The following is a 21590-nucleotide window of genomic DNA, read 5'->3' on the forward strand; positions in this document are numbered from 1 at the left end:
CCCTGCCAGCTGGAGGGCTGGCTCCTGGGGTCCTGACACTAAAGGGTGTCTCTAGTGGGGCCTAGGCCCTCCTTCCACAATTCCCAGCCCCAAAGCCAGGAGCCCTGCCAGCTTCTGCTTGGCAGTTCCGTGGTTGGTTGGAGGAGCCAATTGGCTGAGCCTGTGGGAGGCATGGCAGGCCTGGGTGATCCACAGTCCCTTGGCTGCCCCAGTTGCCAACCAGGCTCCTCCTGTCAAGGCTGCCACGTGACAGGCCTGTGCTGGCTATACACTGCCCCACAGGACAGCAGTCACAGGGTGGGGGGTGGGCCAGGTCAAGTGCACGGTGAAGCTGATCCATGCTGGGACTTGGGAAGAGGGGTGACAAGGTAAAAGGAAGGAGAAGAGGAGATGCAGCAGGGCTGGCTCAAGCGGCCAAAAAGCTCCCAGTCCCCTCCTCCCCAGCTCAGTCTTGCATTCCTCACTATTTCAGACACAAAAAGAAACAAATATCACACATAGCAAAATGACTTTTTTAATTTCAGTAGGTTGTGGGTGCTCCTGGGTCTTCCTCAGAAGAATGGCTCAGGTCTGAGGCCATTCAGGTGTTTACTGGGCTGGCACAGGCTGGGGGGTCTCCCGCCCACTCTCAGCAGCTCCGTCCAGCCCGTTCTGCTCTGACCCCAGCTCAGGGTGCACCAGAGCATTCCGGGTGTCAGCTTGCCACAGCTGCACCAGGTCCGTGGGAGTCTTTCCTGCCTGGGGAACCAAGAGATCAGGTCGCCGTTCAGAAGGCTGTATCAGAAGGTGCCCTCATCTGTACCAGTGGGTCTCAACAGAGCAACTGGCAATGTCTGAGGACCTTTTGGTTATCACAACTGGGGGGTGGAAGTGGGGGTAGGTGGTGGATGAGTACTACTGGCACGTTGAGTAGAGGCCAGGCACACTGCTTAAACATCCCGCAATGCACAGGACAGACCCCACAACAAAGAATTAATTATCCAGCCCCAAATGTCAATAATGTCAAGGTGGAGAAGTCCTCATTTACCCCTTCCCCATGGCTTCCTGACTTGCCCATATTCCCTCAGTATTTCTTGATTTAGGGGGACCCCCATTCTCTTCTCTTTTGTGATTACTCTGTATCCCAAAGAAGAGCCTGGATTAGGGGACATGGGACCCTAAGAGAACTCAAGGACCACAGGAACAAACACGGTGTGCCAAGAATGGTCATGCCCACCAGGCGCTTAGGTTCTTCCAGCTCTGTCTCTCCATGATTTTGGCCTCCCTGGGGCTGGACATTAGGACCCCTTTGGTCTATTTGGGGGCCTTTGGGAAGTTCCCTCACTGCCCCTCCAGGCTGTTTCTCTGCACTTGCTCTCTGGACATAGACAAGCATAGAGAGGACTGAAAAGCTGGGTGGGCCTGAAAACCCCAGGGTCCCAGAGAGACTCTCCCCTGTGAAAGTGCTCCAAGGGCGGGCAGGCTGCATCCTGCTCAGCTCTCCATTTCCTCTGAGTGCCCAGCATGGGGCCTGGGGGTGCCGTGCACGCTGATGACGGAGTCAGGAAAGGAACGGACTTACCAGGTTCTTGGCCATCATGTCAGCCCCATGCAGGAGCAGCAGTTTGATGATTTTGTAGCGGTTGAGCCTCACAGCATCATGCAGAGCACTGTCCCCTTCCTAGAGCCAGTGTGACACTCAGTACGGCCCACATGGGCACATGGGAGCCCTCAGGCTGCCTGCACCCCTATGGTGGGACTGGGCAAGAGATGACTCAGACACTCACTCTGTCTTTGGCATTGATGTCCAGGCCCAGGGACAGAAAGTACTCCACGATCTCCACGTGCCCTGTTCGGACGGCCACATGCAGGGGGGTGCTCAGCAGCTGGGTGGGAAGGAAGCAGGAAATGCTGGCTGAAGGAGCCTGGACTGTGTGCCTTTGGGAGGGGGGCTGTCTTGATTCTAGAGTTATCCCTTCCCCATGTCCTACTTCCAAGTCCTAATCCCTGAAGGGCAAGGAATACTACAATTCTCACCATCCTATCCAATGGCCTAACTCTGAAGCATTACATGCTGCCTCCTCTGGGAAGTCTTCCACTATTCCCCCCTCACCCAGCTATGAGCAACTGCTCACTACTCTGCCCTGCTTTTAATAATTATAATAGATATCATTTATTGAGAGATGACTATGTGATGGGCATGGCAAAAGCTTATAAAACATTATCCTTATGTTGAATAAATAATTTGCATAATTTTTTTCACCTGATCTATATAAGAACTCTGCAAGACACTTTACAGATGAGCAACAGAGGCTCAGAGGCTGTCACTTCTCAAGGTCACATACAAAGGAATAAATAAATAAAAGATGAATGAATGAATAAATAAGTGAATGGATAGATAAATGGACAGACAGATAGAAGGATGATAAAGGATTGCATGAATGAACAAATCCTGCATCTTTTGGGTGGCCCCAAGGCCCCCCAAATAGTGAACCTCTTCTTCTCCTCCCTCGGTTGCTCTTCCTGCTCCCATCCCCAGATGATGGTTTCCAAGGGCCTGCAGTTGATGGAAATGATCCAGAAACCAGGCTCGTTCACTGCCTTCCTGCCTTCCCCGGCTTTTCTGCCCTCTGCCTCCCACTCCCCACTCACAGCTACCCCAATATCTGTAAGCATATTGCCCCACCTTGTCCCTCATATTGGTGTCTGCCCCTCGGCTTTGCAGGAGTTTCACCACCTCCAAGTGGCCCCCACGGCAGGCCCAGTGCAAGGCTGTGCAGTCCAGCTAGAAGGGAAGGATGGAGCCTAGTTGCAGAGCTTCAGGGAAGAAAGCGCCCTGGGGGAAAGGACCCCATCCAAAAGGGGAGGGAGATCCAGGAGAAGGATACAGGGAAGGGATGGGGCACTCCAGTGCCTGGCCAATGGATCAAGCTGAACATAAGAACCCTCGGGGCCCATCTAGTCCAAGCCAGATTCACAGAGGAGAAGACGGGGCCTGCCCAAGGTCATCCAATGCACTAGTGGTGGGGCCTGGCCCCTGAGGCAGCCTGTCTGTGCCTCAGGCTGTCACATAGAGAGGGAATCTAGACCCACCTCCCGCCTCCCATACAATACCTGCCCTCTTGCTCACCCGATCCTGAAAGTCCACAGTGGCTCCACTCTCCAGAAGCTTCTCCAGGATTTCCATGTGGCCCTCCAGGGAAGCTCTGTGCAGTGCAGTCCTCCGGAACTATCCCCATAGAGACTGTCAAGGCCTGACCTGTGGCCCCAGGCCTGGGCCCATCTCCCACATAAACTGAGGCTGAGGCCTTACCCCAGCTTGATTCTGGACCCTGCACCGGGTCTCCATCTCTTCCATGTTCTACCAGCTCCCGATGCTCTATCCAGGCCAGCCTCGCATCCCTTCTATGCCCTGGAGATTCTGACCTTCTCACTGACCCCAAGAACATAAGCAAGGCCTTTGCACAGGATGTTCCCTGTCCCATAATGCCCATCTGGCCCTCACTCCCTTAAGTGCTTGATGAATTCTTGCTGTTCCTTCAAGATGCAGCTCAAGTGCTGTCAACTTCTTGAAACCTCTAGGCAAGAGTCAGCCCAGGTGCCCAGACAACCCTTCAGCGGGAGAGTGTTTGAGGGCAGGCTGAGTCTTACTTGACTCTATCTCCCCTGAGTGCCTAGCCCAGGGCCAGGATGGGCAGGTACACCCAGATTACTGATTCAAGAAAAGAGTGAACTTCCTCGCTTCCCAATGGCTTTCTGCTTTCGTCTCTTGAAACCATGTGACCCTTGGTACCCTGGATGGGGTTCACGTTGAAAGGATTTAAGGATTTAGACAAATTCCTGTGCAGGGAGGGAGGCATTCCAAACCTGAGGACACCCCTCCCAAAGGACGCTCAACACCGGTTCTCACACAGGCACACAGGTGGGCGGGGAGGGGGGCAACTCTGATAGGGAGGACAGCACGCATGAAGGGGTCGGTGAGAGCATCACCTGATCGCAGGTGTCCGGGGAACCCCCCTCGGCCAGGAACTTCTCAATGACCTTCATTTTCCCTTCTACCGCTGCTTTCAGGAATGTCTCCTCCTCCACAGGGCCAGTCTGGAGGGCGTAAGTGCCATCAAGGAGGGCTGCTGTGTGGGGATCCAGGCCCTCCAGGGCTCCCCTGCCCACACAGGTATCCTCCCAGGACGCTTACTATCTCCTCGGGCTCTGGAGGCAGCTCCTGGGCGGCCAGGGCGGCAGCCCTCTTCTTCTGCTTCCGTTTTTTCCGCAGCTCGATGAGGTTCTGGATCCCGCCCACATCTATGATCTCCCGCCGCAGGTCTAGGGATGTCTTGCGCACACGCTCTTGGCCCTGCATGGCCATGGCCCATCAGCCCCCACGGTGGGGACAAGGGGACCACTGAGCTAAGCTTGGAGGGGGTAGATGGGAGAACTTTCTAGAGGGAAAGAATCTAAGTCTAGCTCTCCTTCCCAGGACTAGGAGAAGCAGATGGGACCCAGATCCAGGTGGCTCAGGTCAGGGTAGGGGCTAACACACATGCTGCATTGCTAATATGCTTCCGGGTGCTAAGCTGCTGCTGCAAGGACCACACTAGGCCTCCGTAGCAAGGCCTAGTGAGCAAGGCCACAGCTGCCTGACCTGTCCTCTGAGCACCGATGGTGGATTCTCCCACTTACCTTAACCTTTTGTAAGGCCAGACTGGGAACTGCCCCGTGGTGCTTCTCATCCTCCAGCACCAGCATGTCCATGGGCAACTTCTGCTGGGCAGCTTGCCGGAGTTTCTAATAAGCCAAGGAGAGGATGTGCTCCAGGGTCTGTCTGCAGAGCCTGGGGAGGCAGGTAGCCTCTCCCCTAACCGCTCCAAGGACAGCTCCGCGGGCCTTCTCCTGTGTGGCCTCAGAGCCCTTCCTCCGCCCCACTCCTCACTGGTTCCGGAGGGCCCCTGGCCAGACCAGGGCTCCTGGAGAGATCCCCCCAAAGGGGGCAAATTTTAGTTTCCCACCTCAACCCCAAGCCCAACTCCAGCTCAAACACCTGCCACTGATGTCCCTGTGTCCCCAGCAAAACAAAATTAAACGCTACCGGAATGAGTTTGCATGAAATTACATATATTCACTTTTTGAAGCACCAAGACTATTTTTAAAACTTTTTTGGCCTTAAAAATTTACTTTGATGAAATAATTGTGATAAGAGATGATAGTTACTTTTTAAAACAGCTTCCTTGGCAACATAAAAATTTGCAAATCGATGTCAGATACCAATTTTTACCCCTCAGATTTCACTGATCTGTGAAATCCTAAAGTGCAGAAACTGTTGCTCTCAGGGAACCTAAGAGATGGGCGCCAAAAGTGCCCGGCTTCCAGCCCAAAGTGGACTCTTCTACCCTATTCTCATTGTACAGCTACAGGTGGAACTCCTTCAACTCTCCTCTCCACGTGTAGCTGACCTGCCTGGACTACTGCCTCCTTCTGCCTTCTAAAGGAAACCACCCTTTGCGAAGAGCTGGTGCCCCATCTCTGAAGCTCCAGTGCACCCAGAACGTTCGCCGGGTTGGAGGGCGCTGATCAAGAGGGCAGCTGGGGAGGCATGGCCGCCCTTACAGAGCTCTCAGCTGACTTTCCAGCATTTCCCACTGAGCTCCAGGGTTATACTCGTCAAGGGCTGTTTTGAGGGGTGATTCCCCAGGTCTTTATTTGGGAGTTCCTGCCGTCCAATGGCTTCTCCCCTTCATGTCAGGCTTACACGGTTTGAAGTCTCCCCAGTGCTGGCCTCTCCTGAAACACTGCATCTTCTCCCAGGGACAAGAGACGACCTAGGGCTGCAGCTACTACTGCATGTGGGACCCTGGCTGGGCTCCTCATGGGGCAGTGAAAGGGTGGGCTTGGATTTTAATCATCTTGGTATCCCCAGCACCTGTGACAGGGCCTAACACATGCTAGGTGCTCAGTAAAGGTTTGGAGAATGGATGAATGGGTGAATGGATGGTTGCAGGTGGGCCCAGCGTCTCTGCCCACCCTGAAGTCCTCAGGGATGACCTGACCCAGTAAATGCTTCACAACAGTCTCGTTCCCTGGGCTGGTCTCCAGGGTCATCTTTCCCCTTCCACCCCAAGAAGAAGGCACAGGCTGGATAGAGGTTTTCTTCTGAGGACCCTGCTGGGCTCAGGGTTGGTGGGAACAACTGGGGACTCTAATGCCCATTCACGTCTTACCCAGACTCTATGGCCCCCAGCTTCCTCTTTGTCTTTGTGGGCTGGCATACAGTAGGTACTCGATAATGCTTATTGCCTTGGCTGCTAGGTGGTAAAACACAACAACATTTGCACTTTACTTCACAGATGGTGTACAGACTGCATGGAAGAATGCCTGTACAACACCTGTAAAGTGCCTGGCCCTGGGATGCAGTCAACGGGAAGGCCGGATTTGTGGCACCCAGAGCTGAGAGCCCTGCTGCTATATTTGTTGTATGAATGAATGTATGAGGACTGCTCCATGTCCCCTTGCTAAAGGTCTCTGTGTCCAGCACTCCAAAAATGTCACATTGGCATGATTCACCTGCCCAGCACTGATGCACATGCCCTGGGGGAGGTGGGAAGTGGCATTCCCTGGGCCAGGATTCAGCAGGCTCTGTCCAAGCTCTTCCCCCACAGGCCTGCCGTCCCTCCCCGAGTCCTCATGTCTTCTTCCACTGCAGTCCTGCCACTCCCCTCTTCCTCACCCCATTCAGCCCCTCTTCTCTTTTTGCATGGAGCCTACCTCAAAGCTTGACTTATCTTCTCCCTCCCATTCCTGTTAGGGCCAGTCATCCCCCCTCCAACAAGTCCTTCTCAGGGCTATCAAAGCTGCCTTCCTCAGATGGGTCAGATGGCACCACCCTCCCTCCCTCAACATTAAGTGGCTCCCCATTGCCCACAGAATAATGTTTCACAAGGCCCCCTCTCTGGTTTTTGTCCTGCCTCCCTTCCCAGCCTTGGCCCCTACTACCAGACTTTCTCCCAAACTTTAACGCCTGTCTTTTCCCCAGACTGGAATACCCTCCCCCCTCCTGATCTCCACTCACCATTCTCAAAGGTCCAGCTCAGATACCACCCTGTCCACAGGGAAGTGCTTGAGGGTGCACCATCGGAAAGACATGCCCACCCTTAGTGCTCCCTCACTTCTGATTAACACCCCTATTTCACCATTCCTCACTCTGCTTTGTTTCTTAGATGACTGTGCACCTGGCAGATGCTGGCTAAACTGAATGCAGGTTGGTAAAAAGGAGGCAGGGGCTGGCTTACTGGTCCTGTCATTCCCCATGGCACTGGGCCTTGGTAGAGCAGACTCTAGGTCAAGAATGAGTTAAAATGAAGAGTAGGACAAGCTTGCAGACTCCTCTCCCATTTCTTTATTCCAGAGAAAATGCAATTGCCCAGACCCCACGCTCCAAAGGCCTCCCCACATGTGGCTGCAGTCCTGGGGAAACCATGCTTCCTTTCCCAGCACCCCTTCCTCCCTCCCTCTGCTCCCAGTCTTTATTCTTCAGTGACCCAACACTGAGTTTCTCCTGTCCCAGTCTCCCACGCAGAAACGGGGATCTCAGGGACCCACATTCCCAGGCAGCTCCCTAGCTGTCTTACTGTGCAGCCAGGCATGTCTCAAGGCCCAGGGGGGTGGGCAGGTTCTCAGAAGAGCTTAGAGTAGCTCACCCACCTCACTGTCCCTCCATTCTAGGGGCTGATGCCTCAGTTTCCCATTGCCAGCAACCCTTTTCTCCACCAGGAGCACCCTATGACTGGAATGGAGCCCAGGGACACCTGTCCTTCCCACCACAGGTGTGGCGGCCAGCCTGTTCCTTCCCTTGACAGTAGAGCTGGATCTCCTCAATTGCCTCAGGCACCCACACCCCTGCCCATACCTCATTCTCTTCCTCCTGCGCCAGCCGCTGCTCAATAAGCGCTGTGGCCCTCTGCACCGCCTCGGAGCCCGCCATGGTGCCGTCCATAACCCGCTTCTGCTGGCCAAAGAGCCACGGGGGCTTTATAGACCAGGGCACCCACCCCCGCCCTGCTAGGCGCCTTTGCCATTAGCTCACCAGCTCAATTCTCCACCTGCCTCCCCCACCTGTCACCTTCACCCTGCGCAGCCCCAGGGAGCAGGAGGAGGCAAGGACAGTTGCCCCCCACAACCTTTGGCCTATTGGAGCCAGAGGGCACAGCACCCCAAGGGCAGGGGCTAATAGGAAAGAGCCTGCCCAGCCCTTCTTGACAGCTTGGGCCCAGCTGGTCCTTAGCCAGGGCAGCTGGGCTGCACAAAGGACCTGCTGGTTGCCCCTAGCTCTGATGGCAGTGCCATCTGCTGGATGCCTGGAAACTATACCCAGCCAGTGCTAGTAAGGGAGCCTGAGAGCCAAATGTGGGGACCCAAGACAGTTCTATGTCCCCAGGCTGTCCTGTGAGCAGGCCCTGCTGGCTCTGAGAAGGGGCAGACTGTTTCATCCGGGCCACAGTGCCAGGGTGGTTGGTGGGGGCAAGGGCAGCTGTCTCCCTCTGTGCCCCAGCTCACGCAGGCGTGTGCCTCTCTGGGGTTCCACGATGCCCCCTAGCAAAGCATTCCTGCATTTGGCTCTATGTCCTTTAGTCCCTGACAAAGCCAGCCACCGGTCTGTTTCAGGGGGCCTCTGCAGGAGGTACAGGGTCTTGCTTCAAGAGGGGTCTCAGGAAACCGGTGAAGAGCCAGAGTGCAGTGCCCAGCCCAGATGATGACACCAGCTCTGGTGACTGTCCTTTTCTCCTGTTTCCCTGTCAAGCCACCCTGACTGGGGACCAGCCCGTGCTCACTGAGAAAGAAAAATAATCCCAACTGGAGAAGCAGACCTGAACTTGCTCAGCCCCACACCTGCAACTGTGGGAGCCAGCCCTGGGTCGCCATGACCCGTGTTTAACCTGCCAGTGAACCGCGGCCACCACGGCCCTGTGGTTCTGCAACACTCACGTGGCCTGCCCTTAGCTAAAGCACCTTATCTAAGATTCCCTCTCTGCATATGTGCACACTTTCCCCTAAGGACATGCAGGAACCGCTCCTTTTTTTCTCTGAGCAAGCCAACACATGCTCTAAATTTGTCAGAGATTTCGTGTTAACATCGCCAAGTGTGCAGTTGTCTCTGGGATTTGCACACATCTTGGTCCTGGGGGCCTGGCTCAGGGGCTGCAACCGGAAGCCAGCGCCCTCCTGTTGCAGAAACAGACCAGCAGGTAACTAACATGACCTTTCTGAGATGCTGCCTTCTTCACATCTGTCAGCCCACTTAATCCTCCCAGCAACTGAGAGGGAGGAGGAGACAGGGCAGGGGGTATCACATCCACTTCAACAATAAGCAAAGTGGGTTCAGAGGTTAAGTGGTTTTTCCTGAGGACCCACGAGAACGCAGAGCCCAGGCACTAGCAGTGCCAGGCTTGCTCCACTGTACTCACTGCTGCACCCAGGGCAGCTGGCGGAGCGTGCACCCACCTGCTCCCACACCAGAACCGGCTCCCAGGGCTCCAGAGAGCTGCAGCGGAGCCTAAAGTCAAAGCCAGACGAGAGAAGGAGCAAAAGGCTTTATTGATAAATATGCAGATATGTCTGTACACAGGGACCTGCTGTGGGGCCATGACTGGCTGCAGACCCCCCACCACTTGGACTACAGCCAGGGGATGGCCCTGTGCAGACCCCTGGCACAGCAGCCCAGCTGTCCAGCCACCCGCCTCATCTCTGCCAATTGTGCTGGGGGCAGGAGAGACAGAAGCTGGCCTCCGACACCCTGTCCCTGGGGCTCACAAGCGGTCCCCTCCCCTCCAAGGGACTGGCACTGTGCCCAGGGCAGAATCAGGAGGTGAGGGCAGGGGAGGGAGACAGCAGCTGCTTCAGACCCTGAGCAGAAAACCGGAGTGAGCACAGCTGGCAGCACCAGATGACAGATCTGGGCTTCGGGGACCTCCGGGCTGGCCTTCATGGCTTGAACCTGCCATGGGAGAGAGGCAGGGTGAAGGCCCCAGCTTTCCTTTTCTCTGACAAGGTTGGCAAGGCCTGTGTGGCAGCACTGCTTCCTGGGTGCTGAGCACTGTGGCGCACGGTGTCCCTGGGAGGCAGGGTCCTTTCGAGGCTCGCCCAGCAGTCGTACGGCGGGGAGGTGCCCCTGAAGAAAATATCAGCACTGGAAGGCAGCAGGCGGGTGGGGGCCTGGTGCTCCAGCCTGGGGGCCTTTCAGCCCCGCAGAGTCCCTCCCTGGCTTCTCTTCCCAGGGGTCTGTGGGCTTCTCAGTCCTGGGGTGGTGGGGGCTGATTGATGATGACCTGGATGACAAAATCTTTCTGGATCTTGGTCTCCTGGAGCCGTGTGCGGTCTGTGAGCAGCTTCCCAGAGAAGAACCATCGCTGCCAGGATGGTTCAATGCCCTCCTGGGCGTGCAGCTGCCTCTTGAGCTGCCCCACCGTGTCGGGCAGGCTGGCGCTGAGCCTCACGTCCTTGCCTGTGGAGAGGCGCACCTTCAGCGGAAACTCACGGCGCACGCTGGGTGTGGGCTCGGGGGGCTCCACGCTCTCCTCCTCAGTGTGCTCCAGCAGCAGGTTCACGGGCGGTGACAGGCAGTAGATGGGCAGCTGGTAGCGATTGCCCAGCTCATCGTAGCATTCACAGAGGGTGCCTGTGGGAAAGACAGGGCTGTCCGAGTCTGCTCGGGGCTGACTTTTGTCCCCATAAAATCCCTACATCAAAGCCCTAACCCCCAATGTCACTGTATTTGGAGACAGGGGCCTATATGAGAGTAATTAAAGCTAAAAGAGATCATTTTGGGCGGGACCCTGATCCGACAGAATTAGTGTCCTGGTGAGGGACTCCAGATAGTTACAGAATAGTCATAGGGATAATCAATAATACTGTAGTAACTTTGTATGGTGTCAGAGGGGTACTACGTTTATTGGGGTGGTCACTTCCTAAGTTAATATAAATGTTTAATCATGAGTTTGTACACCTACAACTAATATAATACTGTATGTCAACTGTAAACCCACGGCTTTATAGTCAATTAACATTTGACAGAGGAAGCAAGCACATACAATGGGCTAAAGATAGTTTATTCAATAAACAGTGTTGGGAAAATTGGACAGTTGCGTGCAGAAAAATGGAACTAGACCACCTTCTTATACTACACACATGAATAAATTCAAAATGGATCAAAGACTTACATGTTAGACCTGAAACCATAAAAATCCTAGAAGAAAACACAGGCAGCAAAATCTCGGACATTTTTTTTTATCAGATATGCCTCCCTAGGCAAGGGAAACAAAATCCACATCCAATTAAAAAGTTTCTGCATATCAAAGGAAACCATCGGCAAAGAAAGACAACCCACAGAATGGGAGATCATATTCGCCGATATATCTGATAAGGGGTTAATATCCAAAATTTATAGAGTACTTACAAAACTCAGCACCAAAAAAACAAACATCCCAATTAAAAAATGGGCAAAGGACCTAAATAGACATTTCTCCGAAGAGGACACACAGGTGGCCAATAGACATATGAAAAGATGCTCAACATCACTAATCATCAGAGAAACGCAAACTAAAACCACAATGAGATATCACCTCACACCTGTCAGAATGGCTGTCATCAATAAATTAACAAACAAGTGCTGGTGAGGACATGGAGAAAGGGGAACCCTTGTGCACTGTCAACGGGAATGCAGACTGGTGCAGCCACTGTGGAAAGCAGTATGGAAATAGCTCAAAAAATTAAAAATGGCCCTGGCTGTTGTGGCTCAGTGGATTGAGCACTGGCCTGCGAACCAAAGGGTTGCCAGTTCAATCCCCAGTCAGGGCACATGCCTGGATTGTGGGCCTGGTCCCCAGTGGTAGGGGGGCGCGTGAGAGGCAACCACACGTTGATGTTTCTCCCTCTCTTTCTCACTCCCTTCCCTCTCTCTAAAAATAAACTACAAATAAAATCTTTAAAAAAAATTTAAAAATGGATCTGCCTTTCAACCCAGCTATCCCACTTCTGGGAATATATCTGAAGGAACCCAAAACACTAATTTGAAAGAACATAAGACCCCTAGGTTCACTGCAGTGTTATTTACAATCACCAAAGTATGGAAGCAGCCCAAGTGTCCATCAGTAGATGAGTGAATAAAACAACTATGGGACATTTCCACAATGGAATACTACTCGGCCATAAAAAAAGAAGAAAATTTTACTCTGCAACAGTATGGGTGGACCTGGAGAACATTATGCTAAATGAAATAAGCCACTCGGAGAAAGACAAATATCATATGATTTCGCTCATATGTGGAATCTAATGAACTGAACACGAACTAACAAGGAAAATGGGGACAGACTCACAGATGGAGAGCTGATGACAGCTAGTGATGTGGGGGAGGTTAGGGGGTTGAGCAGAAAGGAAAAAGGACTCATGGATACAGACAACAGTGTGGTGATTGCTCGGGGAGAGGGGTGTAACAGGGCCAAAAGGTAATATAAAAGAATTTAAAAATTAAAATAAATAAATAATTTAAGAAAACAGTCAGCAGAGTGCTCGCTCTCTTTCTACATAGCAAGCAGGTGGCCATCTATGAGCCAGGGAGAGCTCCTGCCGAACGCCGATTCAGCCGGCACCTTGGTAGTGCGCTTTCCAGCCTCCAGAACTGTGAGAAATAACCTCTGTTGTTTAATACGCCACCCAGCCTGTGATACTTTGTCACAGCAGCCCAAGCAGCTTAATATACCTATCATGGAGACTCCACAGTCCCAAACCAACCCTTGCAGTCATGTGTCCCTGGATGAGCTGGGAGGAGCTCACGGCAGAGTCAGGAAGATGTGGGCTGGTACTCTGGCTCCACCAGGTACTGGCTTGTACAACCCTGGCAAATTATGCAACTTTCCATTTGCTCATTCAACAACTCTTTCCTCAGCATATGCGCTGGGTGCTGGGGTTACAGGGACGAATGAAATAGCACAGGCCCTGCTGTTCATGTCTTACCTGGGGGGTGTACCTAGTGGGCCTCAGTTTCCTTACCCCTACAATGCACTGCATGTAGAAATATATTCACTGTGCCTTGAGCAGCTACTAAGTGCTAGGACTAGACTAAATGATGTTATAGTATCTCACCGAATCCCAGCAACCAGCCTATGAGGAAGGTGTCCCCACTTGAAGTAACACACTGAGGCTTTAATTCGAGAAGCTCCCAGCTCAGGATCACAAAGCAGGGAAACAGAGACACTCATGCTGCACCTTAAACCTAGATCTCAGATTCTACAGAATTCTACTGTTACCCCCTCTTTACATGGTCCCACAGGCTGTTACAAATGTAAATTAGGTAGCGCAGAACTTTCTAGTTCAGTGCCCAGCACATAAGCACCCAACAGAAGGGTGGTACCTAGATGTTCTGGGATCCCAAAGTGCCCTGAATAACCCTTCACCTGCCCTCATCACACTGCTTTGAGGTCTGCTGGTACCTCTCCCTTCCCTCACTGTGCCCGCTCACCATGTGGCAGGGTGATGCTGGCTCCATCCAGGATGGCCTGTGCCAGCTCATGGTCGTTGGCCTCAGCTGCGTAGGCAGCGGCCTTGAGGGCATCCCAGATCTCCTTGCGGCCCTCAAAGGCGGGTGCTGTGTCCCAGAACTCATCCCGCTTGCTCCGCAGCTGCCCATCTGTCATGGGGTAGTCGCTCTTCCACTTCAGCCGCTCCTTCTTCAGGGGCTCATTGCGTCCTGGGCAGGATGGAAGGGAGATGCTCAGCATATCTAAAGCCAGGGCTGCTGTTCACCATCTTCCCAGCCCCTCCCTTCCCCAGGCCAGGACCAAGACCCACTGCCCGGCCCACCCTACCCCCCAGTGCAGTGGCTCCCAAGTATTTAGGTCTCTGGCCCCATCTTTGGAGTTAGGGAAGAGTCTGGAAACTCACCCAACCTGGGAACGTAAAATACTCTGTCAGCAAAGCACAGACTGTCTTTGCTGTTGTTGTGGCTGTTAAGTTTTAACGGAGTATAAGGTAGTACGCATTCAGTATTTTACAAAGCTAGAGAGAATACAGCTATGTACAAATAGTAACCGCCGCCACTCACGGGGCCAGCCTGTGCCAGATGGCCGGCTAGGGGCTTTGGACCCACTGTTCCTTTGGTCCTCAGAACAAGCCAACAGTGGGACAACCAAGGCCTGGAGACCTTGTCGTCTGTCTAAGGCCACACAGGCACCAACCTAACGCAATACTTCCTGACCCCGAAGGCCACCCTTTGACCACTGCCTGTACCATTCTGCCATCAGGGGAAAAAATTCCTCAAGAATTCCATCATTCGGAAGTGACCACTACTGACACCCAGACGTGTTTCCACCCAGCTCGCTTTCCCCATTTTTCTCCATATAGTTGATTCATATTATTAAACATTTTATATTCCTTATTGCACAAAGGATTCAAAATGTTTTCAGGCTAACGTACAACTTTCTGTTTATTTCACATTTCTATTACTGTCAATATATATTCCCATGATTGAGATTATAAACAATCTTAATGTCTTGTTATTCATATTTCACCATATAATTTCAAACAGTATTTTTTTTTAGAAAACCATAACCAACGAACCAAAAAATCCTGCAGCAGCCGAAGCAGAAAGCGAGTCTGTTAAATGTCACTTTTCTTGACACATAGACAAAATCAAGGGGGAGGGTGGAGGCAGGGGAGGGAGGTGGGTTCGGATGGGGTGGGGTGGAGGGATGGGGAGAAAATGCAGACAACTGTAATTGAATAACAATAAAAGTTTTAAAAAAAGAAGTAAACAGAAAAATAAAGCCATGGTTTTCTTGGCAAAAAAAAAAAAAAAAAAGTCACTTTTCTTGTTACCTAGCCCCAAGTGGCTTCCTAGACAACTCCGGACCTCGGTCAAGGCTGAAGCCCGAGTATCTCTCAAAGGCCTTAGGAGACGCAGCCATCTCAACGCTTCGAGCAGAATGAGCCACAGGAGCCAGGTCTAAAGCACTAGGTTCCCACCCTCACTTAGATCCTCCAGGAGAGGGACTGGACTGAAGCTGGGGGCTCCCACTAGGCCACCCCCACTGGCTGGGGCAGGAAAGGGGGGATCCTCTGGGGAAGAGGATGACATTCACTGCGTACCACCTGTGTGAGAGAACGCCATGCAAGCACTTTATTTATATACATTACCCCATTTCATCCTAGCAATAATAGCCTTAGGTGGCAGGTGCTATTATCGCTATTTCACAGATGATGGGACAGGCAGAGAGAATAAATGACTTGCCTGAGGTCACACAGTAACTGACAGCGTGAGGGTTTCACCTCAGGTTAGACTGAATATACAAACAGCCCTCCTGTGGGTTTGCTGATACCTGTACAGGCAGAAAACTCTTGGGCCAGACATTTAATTTAAAGTGTCCCTGGGTTAGCAGAAGGAAGTGCAGGTCCAAATCTCTATAGGAAGAAAACATCTTCAAACCAGCCTTCAAAGAATTTCTAAGATAAAGTTCCAAGGAAAACAAATAATAAGGTCATAGGTTTTTGGTTTTTTAAAAAAATAACATACAAGGAAACAAGGCAACATGAGCCAGAGCCAGCAAAAACAGCAAACGGAAGAATCAGACTCACAAAAATTTCAGATATGAGATTTATCAGATGCAGATTATGAAATACCAAGTTTAAGAAATAAGAGAGCCTTAAAAATATGAAAAAGAGATTTTAAAGAAATCCAAGCAGAAATTAGAAGAACCATATAGGCTTTTAGAAGTAACTGGAATTCAGATGGTCTGACATTTTTAATCAGAATTTCCAGGAGGACAGAACAGAAGAATGGGACGAAGCGACATTCAACAACTGGTCTTTAAATGTAATGAAATGCCACTAGAGTTCCTAACGGGGCGGCTTTCTGCGAGGAACTTGGCAAGCTGATTCTAAAGTTTATACAGAAGAATAATGATAATCCTAGAGAAGAATAAGGTGGGAAAACTTGCACTACAGTTATCAACGCTAATTATAAAGCTATGTGGGACTGGAATGGGAACAGACCAGAGAGCCAGTGGAATGAAACAGCCCAGAAGCAGACCCAAGCCTACACAGAAATGTGGTGCAAGTAAGAAGGAACACTGCAGACAGGGTGCGTGTGTGTGTGTGTGTGTGTGTGTGTAAGATGGATGTGAAATGATATTAGAAATATATATACCGGCTCTGCCCCCAGTTCTTCTGCTATTTTATCTTTGACCCAGTTCTTAACACTGAGCTCCTAAAACCCTTGTAACTTCCTGAGCGATAGCAATGTCTGATACAGAGTTCCTAAATTGCTTGGAATTTCCTGAGTGACACAAGTGTCTTTTGTTTTAATGAGGAGACTCTTGCTGGGATCCTGGATGAGCGCTAGGCACCAGAAAGATTAAGCCATGATACTCTGGGAATTTTCAGTGGTGCCTCCCATTTTCTGGAGTGGGCAGAGGGGCTGGGCTGTAAATTGAGTTTAATAATTGATCATGCCTCTGTGATGAAGCCTCCATGGAAGGCCCCAAAGCATGGGGCTTGGAGAGCTTCCAGGTTGGTGAACACACCCCCATGCCAGGAGGGTGGCACTATGCAAGTCCAGGGACAGAAGCTCGTGTGCTCAAGACACTTCCAGACCTCACCCTCTCTCTTATCTCTTCACCTGGCTGTTCATTTGTATCCTTTAAAATATCCTTTGTAATAGGGCCCTGACTGATGTGGCTCAGTGGGCTGGCATCGTACCATAAAATATCCTTTGTAATAAATTGGCAATAGTAAGTAAACTGTTCTCCTGGGTCCTGACAGGCACTCCAGCAAATTATGAAACCCAAGCAGGGGGTCATGGGAACCTCCAATTGGCAGCCAAGGGTACCAAGCCGAGGGTAGCCTGAAGTGGGGGCCAGGCTAGTGGGACTGAGCCCTTCCACTGTGGGGTCTGTGCTAATTCTGGATGGGATAAGAGTTGGAGAATTGCTTGATGTGGGAAAAACCCGCACAACTAGCATCAGAAGTAGTCTGTGGAGCAGTAGAGGAGAAACATGGAAGATTTTTCTCCAGATGGGCTACTGATGAGTGGTGTTGGGACAGAGGGTCTCCATACAGGAATGAACGCATCAAACAAGATCCCTGACTCACACCAGCCACAAAAGTCAAAAGCAGATCAAATGAAAGGCTGAAGTGTGAAGGACAGAAGGAGGCACTGGAGGAACACAAGATTATACCTGTCTGTGCATTTCCGGTGGAGGGTGGGCTCAGAGGTGCTCCTGCCTGGACCCTGCTGAGTGATGTCTGGCTCCTTCTCCCTTGGGCCCTTCAGTACTGATGACTCTCCGACCAGGACTTTGGTAGAGCAGGGTTCACGGTCTCTGTGCAGTGACGTGCTCAGGGACCTCTAGGGTGTGGTATGTCTGCCCCTCTACTCAGTGATCCCAACCTTGGGGGCTTTTTAACTTCTTGAGCTGATCTGTAGCTTTCCTTCCTCTGTGTCAGAGGTCACTTCTTACTGGTCTCCACCTGTGCCTACCTGCTGCTCCTATGGATGGAAGTTAGGTCCCTCGAATGGCACTCCTAAGCCACTGAGGGTGTAGAAAGCTTGTCAGCCCTGTGAAACAAGAGCATCCAATTGTAAGGAAGAAGCTTCCTAACGAAGAAAGAGTCTAAGCTTCAGGACCTCTGTTGTTCCTGCTCGGAATCCCACCCCCTTTAGTGGTCACATGTTGGTTCTGTTCCTAACAATTGAGGGTGCTGGACTGATGACCCCAGGACACCTGAAGTATAACTGTATGCATGCATCTCACTTTCTCTTCAAAATGAACACAGTCCTGTGGCGTCACCTTTCAAAGTCATCATCTCAGGAGGCCACGGGTACCTGAGGATGCTTTGCTTGAATACCTCACCTTCGGAGTCCTCCCCATTCCACACAGCAGCACACTTTCCTGTTAAGAGACACACTTCTTACCCGTGGAAGGACACAATGTCAGGGAGCCTCTCCCGGTATTAACAGCATATGCTGCTACCCAGGATACAACAATTAAAAAATTCCTCACCCTGCACTCTGGTCTCTTCAGGCTGGAAACACTAGAAAATATTAGAATGGGTTGGGGATGGCAGGAAGAGGGACGGGCTGATGCTATTAGAAAAGGGCAGCATGCCCTGGAGGGCTAGCTTGGTTAGATCTTCATCCCAATATGCCGAGTGCAAGCTGGATCCCTGGTCAGGGAACATACAAGAATCAACCAATGAATGCATAAATAAGTGGAACAAAAAAACGTTGTTTCTCTCTCTCTCTCTCTCCCTTCCTCTCTCTCTAAAGTCAATAAATTTAAGTAAATTTTTTTAAATACTTAATTTTTTTGGAAAGAAAGGGCAGCAGGAGCCTAGCCCAGCCATGCCTTCTCAGCTGGCACTACACATCATAGCCAGCAGGGGGCAGCTGCAGCATCTCTAGGCCAGGTTCTGGCTTCCTTCACCAGTGAGTCAAAATAGCACCAAAATATCCAGAAAAGTTTTGCAGGCCCAAGGCAAACACATGTAAGAGACATGCTGAAATGTCTGGATCCCTACGCAATGATGCCGACAATCTTAGGCACAGATACAAACAAAGAAAAGGAAGCTTTTTTATCCAAACATGAAAGCAAATTGATGATGAATATTTCTAATTTACTTAAAAAAAAAGTTTTATAATTAGTTGAGTCAAAAATATGGGCATTGGAAAAGGTGTGAATACTCTTACATGCTGAACAAATTGGTGCAAACTTTCTGAAGGGCATTTGGTATGTACCCAAAAACTTAAAAATGTACATCCCTTTGGCTCAGCCATTTGGTTTCTAAGAATGTATTCTAAGAAAATAATCGCAAGTATGTGGCGAAGGTTTATGTACAATGCTGTTTAGCTCAGCACAGTTTTACAAAGAGGAAAACTGGAAACAGAGGAACCGCACACATCCAGAGAAAGGCTAGAGAAAGCCTGTGCATCCACGGCAGACATTCAGCGATGGGCGGGAGAATGCTGAGTAACTGGGGAGATGGCCAGAGTACAGCGAAAAAAGGTTAGGGAATAGCAAGTGCTTTGTGCTCCAGCTTCTGTTTCTAAGAGAGAATATAAATCATATATTAAAAAGACTGGAAGGACTTACACCAAAATGCTAACTGGTTATACTTGATTAGCAGTTACAAGTTTTTGTTTTTTGGCTCATGTTTTCCAAGTTTTCTATAACAAGAATTTGTTACTAATAAGAATAATACAATGAAAGTTGCTAACAAGGAAAAGAAGTACATAGAGTCCTGGGGAGCAGCTTCAACAAAGCAGGAGGAGTTTCAGAGCCAAGTAGGGGGTGCGAGGGTGCTGATGATCCGGAAAGCTCAAGGTCAACAACCTCTAAGATTTCAGCTGCTGGCAGCTAAGCTCTGAGTGGCTCTGTCCAGGGCCAGGACAGGCTCTGCTGGTTTCAGCAGCAGGAGCATCCAGTGGCTTCTACTTATGTCTCCACCTGTCCTAGATAAGTTCCAGGTCAAAGACAGGAACAGAAATGGTCCTTATCCCTAATGAAGTTGACAGAAGAGAGATAAAAAAAAACCCAAAAGACCATTCTGTGGTCAAGGTACACACCTGTACAGGGAGGTACAAAACACCCACAAAAATCGTGGGTTTCTGTGATTTTGATGGGCAGGCAACAGCAAAGATTTTTGTGACTGAGCAGAGAATGTATGTTTCTGAGCACAGAGGCAAAAGCTGTGGTATTGGAGGGTTGTCCAAAATACCACCTGCATGAGGATCTCCTGGAGTGCCAGTTAAAAAGGCAGACCCCCTGGGCCCACCTCAGACTCATTAAACTGGAGCAGTAGGGGCTAGGCTGGGATATATAGAGATTCTGATAGAAAAAGCCCCCTTGTAAACACAGCACGACAGAAGTGGAAATGGCAGGCTCATCTACGCGTTAATGTAAGTTCGTTCAACAGATCATCTGCGAAGTTGCTGCCGAGAGCAGATTTGGACAGCAAGAGGGCATGCTGTCTGGGTTGGGGGAGGATAATGATGGTGGACGCTGTGGGTTGGCCTCGATAATGAATGGTGTCTGGCCACACCACCCCCAAGGGAGGGCACTGAAAGAAAAGTGGGAGACAGAATGCTAACCACCCTTTCCAACTTGCCTGGAGCTGGTGTGCATCTCTGAGAGTGTGTGCATGCACGCGTACGGGAGTGTGTACATGTGTTCCCAACACCTGATTCACCCTGCTGAATTCAGAATGGCTACACAAAAGAGGGGGTCCTCAAGAACCCCCAAAGGATGACAGGCCCTGGCTGCTTCCCTCTGATTACCTCAGGGCCTCACAGCTCGCCGGCCCAGTGCAGGTTTTCAGCAAGCTGTCTGCTGAGTTGAAAATGGAAGTGACGAAGGCCCGTGAGCAGGGTGGAGCGCATGGTGGAGGAGTGAGGATCAAGGGCACAAGTGGCAGGCAGGGGAAGCAGAAAAGTCTGCATGTGGGAGACGTCAGGCAGTCCCTTCACTTCTTGATCTCGGGCCCAAGGGATCCTCATGGTGGCTTCAGGGACTGGCCCGACTGAGCCACTGGGATGTGACACTAATTCTGAGGCCAGCCAAGGGAACCAGAGATTTCCCAGGACAATCAGTCCACCCGAGCCAGGAGACGGCCCTATTTATACCTGCAACAATCCCTGAACTCTATTTCCACACTGTTAACAAGCTTCATCCCCAGGCCCTTACTCCAGGGACAGGGCCAACAGTGTCCTCCCCAGAAGTGCTGGTTATGTGACAAGTCTGGGCTTGTTCTGGCTGGTGTGGAAGATGAGGTTCCCGGAAAGAGAAGGCAGTGCGACAAGGGCCTGCCCATCCCAACAGCCTGGGCTACATGGGCCTGTTGGCCAAGATGCAGACTCGATTCATTCCTCTTCCCCTCTCACCCTGGTAGTCTCAGCTGGCAAGCAGCAGGCTAGAGAGGTCTGACTAAAGAAAGGAAGGCACCTGGCGGAGGGGATAAGAGGTCAGGAAGAACAGCAGGCCCTAAGGAGGATCACCCAGCTGAGGATCAGCCAGGGGAAGTGAAGCCCAGGTAATCCCTTCAGGAAGTGTGGTATTTATAGTCGGACTTAGCCCAGGATGACCCTCAGAGCCTGGATAACCTTTGCAGGGAAAAATGCTGGCCCAGCTCTGCTCAGCTGGGGTCTCCCCACGTGGCCTCTTTATGGTGCACGGGCCCTTCTTTCCCATTCATTCCCTCTGGCCCAGCTCCAGAGTTCCAGGAGGGAAAAAGGTGGAGCCAGTTGCTAAGTGACAAGCCAGGCTTCCTATACTGCATCCCCTCATGGGGCACACTGGGTCCCAGGTGGTCCAGGGCAGGTTGAAGGACTGACTCCAGGCTCCTCTGGGAGCTCTGTACACGGCCCTGGGATGACACCCAGCCCAGGGCAACTGCAGTTCTGTGCAATGACCTTGTTTTTCCCTGAGGCTGGGACCACCCCCAGTTCATCTCTGGGATCCTGTAAACAGGCTCAGGGTCTGGCACGCAGGAGAACTGGAGAACTGTTTGCCGAATGAATGAGCGAGTGAATGAAGTGAGCAGGCAGTTTAGGAAAAGTGGGAAGAGCTGTAGAGCTG

General features: G+C 51.3%; 2 protein-coding genes across 4 annotated transcripts in view; both read right to left on the bottom strand.

The window, feature by feature from the left end:
- Nucleotides 1-529: 529 nt before the first annotated feature.
- ANKRD2 (ankyrin repeat domain 2) lies at nt 530-9523 on the bottom strand. 2 transcript variants are annotated; one of them, XM_045197586.2, is made up of 9 exons: nt 9472-9523; nt 4660-4764; nt 4175-4333; nt 3970-4077; nt 3110-3208; nt 2666-2764; nt 1767-1865; nt 1562-1660; nt 530-738 (listed from the first exon to the last, which is right to left on the bottom strand). In XM_045197586.2, exons 2-9 carry the CDS (start codon nt 4729-4731, stop codon nt 589-591), a joined length of 885 nt encoding a protein of 294 aa, XP_045053521.2. In that variant the 5' UTR covers nt 4732-4764; nt 9472-9523; the 3' UTR covers nt 530-588. The 2 variants fall into 2 exon arrangements, with proteins under 2 accessions (XP_045053521.2, XP_024418969.2); XM_024563201.3 differs by lacking the exon at nt 9472-9523 and adding an exon at nt 7880-8417.
- A 22-nt stretch (nt 9524-9545) lies between these two features.
- UBTD1 (ubiquitin domain containing 1) overlaps nt 9546-21590 on the bottom strand; it is a 52591-nt gene continuing 40546 nt past the window's right edge. Inside the window, exons 2-4 of one of the 2 annotated variants that reach the window (XM_071221168.1) lie at nt 17196-17575; nt 13484-13711; nt 9546-10645 (exon numbers count right to left, since the gene is read on the bottom strand). In XM_071221168.1, the coding sequence (XP_071077269.1) occupies nt 10260-10645; nt 13484-13658 (561 nt within the window). In that variant the 5' untranslated portion in view covers nt 13659-13711; nt 17196-17575 and the 3' untranslated portion in view covers nt 9546-10259. The remainder of the gene's footprint in view (nt 10646-13483; nt 13712-17195; nt 17576-21590) is intronic. The other variant, XM_024563177.4, reaches the window with a different exon arrangement.

This window comes from Desmodus rotundus, chromosome 4, assembly GCF_022682495.2.
Source record: "Desmodus rotundus isolate HL8 chromosome 4, HLdesRot8A.1, whole genome shotgun sequence".
Taxonomy (NCBI): Eukaryota; Metazoa; Chordata; class Mammalia; order Chiroptera; family Phyllostomidae; genus Desmodus; species Desmodus rotundus.

Bases quoted from the DNA above. Each gene is read 5' to 3' on its own strand.
- ANKRD2 (XM_024563201.3), bottom strand. From the start codon at position 7,966: ATGGACGGCACCATGGCGGGCTCCGAGGCGGTGCAGAGGGCCACAGCG. The intron at 4,078-4,174 runs GTAAGCGTCCTG...TACGCCCTCCAG, and splicing joins CTCCAGAGCCCGAGGAGATA to ACTGGCCCTGTGGAGGAGGA. The intron at 2,765-3,109 runs GTGAGCAAGAGG...CTTCCCTTCTAG, and splicing joins CTGTGGACTTTCAGGATCGG to CTGGACTGCACAGCCTTGCA.